Source organism: Squalius cephalus (genome assembly GCF_949319135.1).
Source record: "Squalius cephalus genome assembly, chromosome: 17".
In the NCBI taxonomy this organism is placed as follows: Eukaryota; Metazoa; Chordata; class Actinopteri; order Cypriniformes; family Leuciscidae; genus Squalius; species Squalius cephalus.
Genome location: NC_137138.1, coordinates 24293827 through 24300497, shown reverse-complemented (window position 1 = coordinate 24300497; position 6671 = coordinate 24293827). Strand labels below are relative to the sequence as shown.

The window sequence follows — 6671 nt, the reverse complement described above, 5'->3', positions numbered from 1 at the left end:
CCCAAGAAATTGTTTCATTTCTTCTTTATAGTCCGAAGCTTCAGTTTTGTGCAGGGAGGAATACACATTTTTAACTAGATTAAAGACAGTTTATTATGAACAATAGTTTGATTTATTTTTTCATTAAAAATAAAAAAAAATCCTTGAGTTGACAAATGTCACTTATATTACCACAGAATATCACTGTTTGGCACATTGAACAAATGGAATGTGTACAAGTTTAAGGCAAGCATGATTTATGTTCAGACTTTGGGGACACTGATTTTTTTGTTGAGGTCTGAGACACAAACTCCATGTCTAGTCAAATTGACACTTAAGTCACCAAAAGATCAGTTCAGCCATTCATTCTGAGCCGTCACAGAGTAAGAATTGTTAGAATATGATTTCTTTGGGCAATGAGCTTAGAAAAGCTAGCTTACATTAGTTCATTCAGAACATTTACTATAAAGTTTCTGAGACTACTCACAGATTTTACATTGTTCCACATGTCAAATGTTATTTATCATCCCTGCTTTCCATACTGATAAGTAATGCTAGTAAGAACAGTAATATTAGTAAGGACAAACAAGGGGGAAAATGATACAAAATCAAAGCAAAAACAGAAAAAAATATAAAGATCCAAGCAAAAATGTTACACTCATAGTTCTGTGAAATTCAAAATGTTAAAAATCAGAAAAAAATAGGAAATAAAATAATTTAAAACAAAGTTGGAGTAATAGCATAATGCACAGGTACATAAGTTATCTGCAGTCAGATAAACAAATTGTTAAACATTTTATTCCTATCGAAACTCAAGTAAGCCATCGTTCATCCTTCAAAAGTATATCATTCCTTTATATCTATACACAACAAACCATTCTGATTTATTTGAATGTTTTTTGTGTTCCATTCGATATTCTTTCTTTCATGTGCATGTTTGAGACACTTGCTTCTGATGGAGTACTTCTATCAGTTCATCTTTGTCAGAGCTCATCCTTCTGCTGAAGTTTCTGATCCTCTGATCTCCTCTCACAGTTACACAGTGCAGTGTGATCGGATGGCTGAGGCACTGTTTCCATATCAGGATGGACTAGAGGCTGAGTGCTCTGACGATTTGCATAGGTCTGTAAAAGGACAGGACACACAAATTGACTACATTTACTACTCTCTGTGTTAGCTGTACCCAGAAAAGTCTCCCAGATGACAGCTCTAGGGCTTTTGTTAAAAGGTTAGTTCACCCAAAAATGAAAATTCTGTCATTAATTACTCACCCTCATGTCATTCCAAACCCGGAAGTGCTGCACTGTTTACACTACGTCAACAGCATAGGAGAATGACGTGCAAGAAAAGAGATTGTTGAATAAAGTCGTTATTTAGGGGGGTTTTGCGCATAAAAAAGTATTCTCGTCGCTTCATAACATTAAAGTTGAACCACTGTAGTCACATGGACTATTTTAACGATGTCTTTCCTATCTTTCTGGGCCTTGAAAGTTGCAACAATGTTGCAGCCTATGGGTGGTTCAGAAACCTCTCGGATTTCATCAATAATATCTTCATTTGTGTTACGAAGATGAACAAAGGTCTTACGGGTTTGGAACGACGTGAGGGTGAGTAATTAATGACAGAAATAAATGTTTTTCTACTGTATAGACTGTCAAGTTTTATTAAAAGCCCATCTCGCCAGGGGCAGGTCAGTTTTGATCTATTGGTTTGATTTGCCTCACAAATACTTTATGTATATATTTAAACATATATTTAGCCTCTTTGCTATATCTTACACACACTTTTAGGTCTGAACTGTTGGTAAACATGAATATGCACACGCAAAGACAGACGAAAAACAGACAAATATATATACTGTATATTTTTTAAAAACAACCCAAAAAAAAAGGTATTTTGAAATTTTTAAATATTTTTTTTTTTAAAAGGGTACATGTAGTAATAACATGGTAATATTTTCATATACACTCATTAACGAGAAGTTATTGATCAGATACAATATGGTTTTAGTTGAAAAATATTACGTTTTATAAGTTAAATGCAAAAGCTGTCTGTAGTTTTTGAATGCACTAGGAGGCACTTTACATTTATTAGTACATTATTCAGCATTTATTGTTGTAAATGGCAGATTCTTACCTGAAAAACAGTGTAGTAGTAGCAGTAGAGTCTGTGAGGCTGAAGCAGATCTCTCACCACCGATTGTCCCATTTTAGCTACGGCCTCAGCCTCTGTGTCATTGTTCTGTGTATGTTAAATACATATTCAAGTTCTAACAATTACAAGATTTTCCTTTTTTGTTTTGCATATAATATGGGTCTCTTTTTTGCAATTTTGTCATTGTTACATGTAAATGTATGCTGTTACTATACATATTCAATGTGCTCCAAAAGGACACCGTTTGTACCTTAGCCCATTTAATCTTCTCGATGAGGTCAGAAAGGTCCCTCTTCACTGGGATGTAGTGCACACCTGGTTTCAGATGTGTGTAAAAGTGTTCGTAGTATGGTGAATCCTGTTTTAAGACCAAGCTGTTGCCCAGCATCAGGTACGGAAACCTATAGGCTGCTACTGTTCCATCCACATTCATCTGGTATTTGTACTAGAGAGATTTTCAAGCATGTCCCAATTATTCATTTGTATTATTTATTAAAGAATTAGTTCACTTTCAAAACACTTTTTGCTGATAATTTACTCACCCTGATGTCATCCAAGATATCCATGTCTTTCTTTCTTCAGTCGAAAAGAAATTAAGGTTTTTGAGGAAAACATTCCAGGATTTTTCTCCACAGAATGGACTTCAATGGCAACCAACTATTCCAATGTTCAAAGAAGGTTCAAATGTCCGTCTCAATGCAGCTTCAAAGTCTCGACACGATCCCAGTCGAGAAATAAGGGTCTTACCTAGCGAAACGATCGGTCATTTTCTAAAAAAAATAAATATATATATATATACATATTATATATATATATATATATATATATATATATATATATATATATATATATATATATATATATATATATATATACATATATATATATATATATATACACATATATATATATATATATATATATACATATATATATATATATATACTTTTTAACCACAAATGCCCGTCTTGCATCATCGCTGAGATGCGCCAAGTATTACGTCATCACATTGGAAAGGTCACGAAAAAAATAAAAATAATAATTATATTAAATTAAAAGATGTCGGACAATTTTGAAGTTGGAGGAGAAAATGAGATGACATTTAGACCCGTAGACCCGTATTTCTAAGACCCGTATTTCTCGACTGGAATCGTGTCGAGACTTTGAAGCTGCTTTGAGACGGACATTTGAACCTTCTTTGAACATTGGAATAGTTGGTTGCAACTGAAGTCCATTCTGTGGAGAAAAATCCTGGAATGTTTTCCTCAAAAACCTTAATTTCTTTTCGACTGAAGAAAGAAAGACATGGATATCTTGGATGACATCGGGGTGAGTAAATTATCAGCAAAATTTTTTTGAAAGTGAACTAATCCTTTAAGCAGAGAAAAAGCATATCACAGTTTAATGAAGCTTTTTGAACACATTACTTACCTTAAAAAAATCAAAGAAACCGACCAGTGGTGTTTTTCCAAGTTCCTTCTCCCGTTCACGAAAGAAAAAAAACGCTGTTATTCCCGCATCGAGCAGCTCTGGATTTTCTTTGGACATGGTTACCAAACGCAAGCGCTCTTCTCGACTGTCCCTGCCTCTGAAGAACGCCTTGCCCGTTTTATTTGACCACACAGGACCTGGGAAAACCAATAAAGAAGTCCAGAAAGATGAGACAAAGGTAAGTAAGATAATATCGGAGATTGACAGGAGCTGATGTTCGAAGAAGCACCTGTGTTCCCCTGGACTGACAGCAGGTCATTTGTTACGCCTCTCATTGCCTCTAAGGATGAGTGTGTGATATCATATGTGGGAAGAATGATGTCACGCGTGTCCGTGGAGCCGCACCATGAGATAATAGGCACTGGTCCAGGTTTGTCATTCACTTTCCTGGTCTCCATTGGCCAGTCTCCTACGTTAATATAAAATTCCACATCAGGCATTTTTACCTGGTGGAGACAGGACAGATAAAACAATAAAATAGTTGATATGACCAATGTGTCCAATCAAATCACCATAAAAATGGAAAAATAAATCAATCAATAATGATTTTTATTCTATTAAATTAGAAAAATGCCAAATAGAAGCATATCCACTGATGAGTGATTTTTTTTTAAAAACTGTTTCAATGTGAAATAAGAATAAAAGGTAAGAAAAGCTTACTTTTCGAGCGAGGGAGAGCAGTATCTCATCCGAGAACATCTTGAAATCGGTGTACTTGCCCAGGGAGCGCCGATGCACCTGGTTGTTTAAGATGGTATAGTGAATGAGTCCTCCTCGCTTTGCAAAGCGCATTGGAACCTCCTGCAGGAGCTGCTGCAGGTCAATAGATGGGAATGAACTGAAATCCTCTTGAATTTGGGGGTCTTCCTCTGGGCACTGCATGACCCTCTGCCACGCTGCCACATCGGACTCTGGACAATCACAATACTCATGATGAACAGGACCTGATGGAATTAAAAAGATTTTATTATGGATATTTTGCAAGAATTGCAGATCATTTGGAAAAGAGTTTGTCTTTCCATAATACTAATAGATGTACACTTCTGCATACTTTGAAAGATTATACTTTTTACGGAAATAATATGCTTTAAAAGAATATACTGAATGCAATGTTTTTAGACACTTAATTTTAATTTTATGTATTATACAACATTTGTACTTTTATCATTTTTTTGAAATATGGTTAAAGTTCACTGCCGAATGTATTATGGTAAACAAATATTTACTTAAATGTAATTCTATTGACAGCTGTATGTCATGTATTTTAATATATTTGTATCTGCACATTTGTAATGATGAAGTTGCAATTTAGTCCATATAAACTATATTAACTGTAAGTGTAAATTTTCACACTACACACTACAGTTACAAATATAATCAAGTACCTCACATGTGCTTTAGTATGTTATTAAACATCAAAAAAGGACAACAAAAGGAAAAAATAAAGACTTTTAATAATAATTGTACTGTACTGTACTACTGTATTTATGTGGAATCTCACTACAAGTGCAAAAGCGAAATATAAAGTACGGCTGGGTAAAACTAAGCCTATAGACCACATCTATCAATGTCCAAAAAATACGTTACCCCTAAGACTGTACGGTGACTTTGCCACTGGCTTGTCTTGATACAAAACTTCAATCTTCAAACCCTTCATAGAACTTCCATAGAGTCGGTATCTGACAAGCAGGGAGCCGTCGCCCCGATCCAATGGCGCTGGGACATGGACACGAAGATACTCCTTTTCCAATGAGGATATCGTCACTTTGAAAGAGTCTTTAACTAAAAGAAAATAAACAGTAACCATAAAGTGTGCAAGAAAAGATACTGACATACACTGGTTTGAACTAAACAGATTTCAGTCAATTTACATGAAAGGGGAAAAAAAAACTAAAAATGTTTATTTGCATCGATTAATAATATTTTACAACTAAATACTGGCTTTTTAAGCCAGGACAACTGTGTATTACTGAAAAGGAGATCTTAAAAATCTGGTAATCCGTAATAATCATTAAAAAAAAGATTCAAAACACATACAAACACCATCACATTCGCCTATATACTGTAAAACTGAACAGTAAACATACATTCATTAAAAAATTACAAATGTCAAGAAACTTTAAGGCTGATTTAAGTTTTTTTCTTTTCTTTTGGATAACCCCCTTGATATGATCCATCTCTTTTCAAAGAGATATTTTTTAGATATATGATCAGTGTTGGTCAAGTTAATTAATTACTAGCTAACGTTACTGTACTAATTACACTCTCAAAAAAGTATTGCATTATTAATTACTAATTACTTTCCGAATGCCAAAGTTTGTAAAGGGAGAAGGTTACATTTAAAACATATATTTTAACATAAAAGTTGTATTTTAAATCCACTATTAGGCCTATTTTATATAGAATTGTTCTATAGTCTAGTATAATGCAATCAGAATTAACTGTAATTACATTACAGAAAAAAGTAATCCCAAAAGTAATTAGATTACTTAGTAATTAATTACACCCAGCACTGTATATGATTATTATACATATTTACATTCTTACCAGGAGAGACAGTGATGTTTTCTCCTCGTGAATCAACAGTCTGAATGTAGAAGTATCTGACAGGAAGCACAACATCAGGATTCAGCCCAGGACCCCACACGAGACATTTACCCGGATTAATATCAATACTCTGACAAAGTCCAACATTGAAAGCTGTAGTAATGACCAGGGCGAAGGCAACATTTGGCGTATTTGCAAAAGCGTTTCTAATGTTTATATGAGGGATCATTTTATCTGCTGTTCCTGTCGCTGAGCAACAGGGAGTTGAATTACAGCTAAAGTTCGCTGCAAAACTGCTAAGAATTTATTGACATGGTTATTACAGACGTGTTTAGCCTTTTCCTGTTTTATAGACACGGACTTGTTGCGTTAAGGTGGAAAATAGCAAGTTAAAAATAATTAGGGTGGCTTTTAAGTGTGGCGCTTGTGCTGCGGTGCGCCTCGATAATAAATCCGGCGAGTTTTAAAAACTATTCAAGAGTTCCGGATCTTATGGGAAT

General features: G+C 34.6%; 1 protein-coding gene across 1 annotated transcript; it reads right to left on the bottom strand.

Moving 5' to 3' along the window:
* Window positions 1-509: 509 nt before the first annotated feature.
* poglut3 (protein O-glucosyltransferase 3) lies at window positions 510-6619 on the bottom strand. The gene is made up of 8 exons (XM_079898329.1): window positions 6172-6619; window positions 5212-5406; window positions 4285-4568; window positions 3854-4070; window positions 3565-3761; window positions 2384-2578; window positions 2116-2220; window positions 510-1103 (listed from the first exon to the last, which is right to left on the bottom strand). Exons 1-8 carry the CDS (start codon window positions 6398-6400, stop codon window positions 963-965), a joined length of 1563 nt encoding a protein of 520 aa, XP_079754455.1. The 5' UTR covers window positions 6401-6619; the 3' UTR covers window positions 510-962.
* Window positions 6620-6671: the final 52 nt, after the last annotated feature.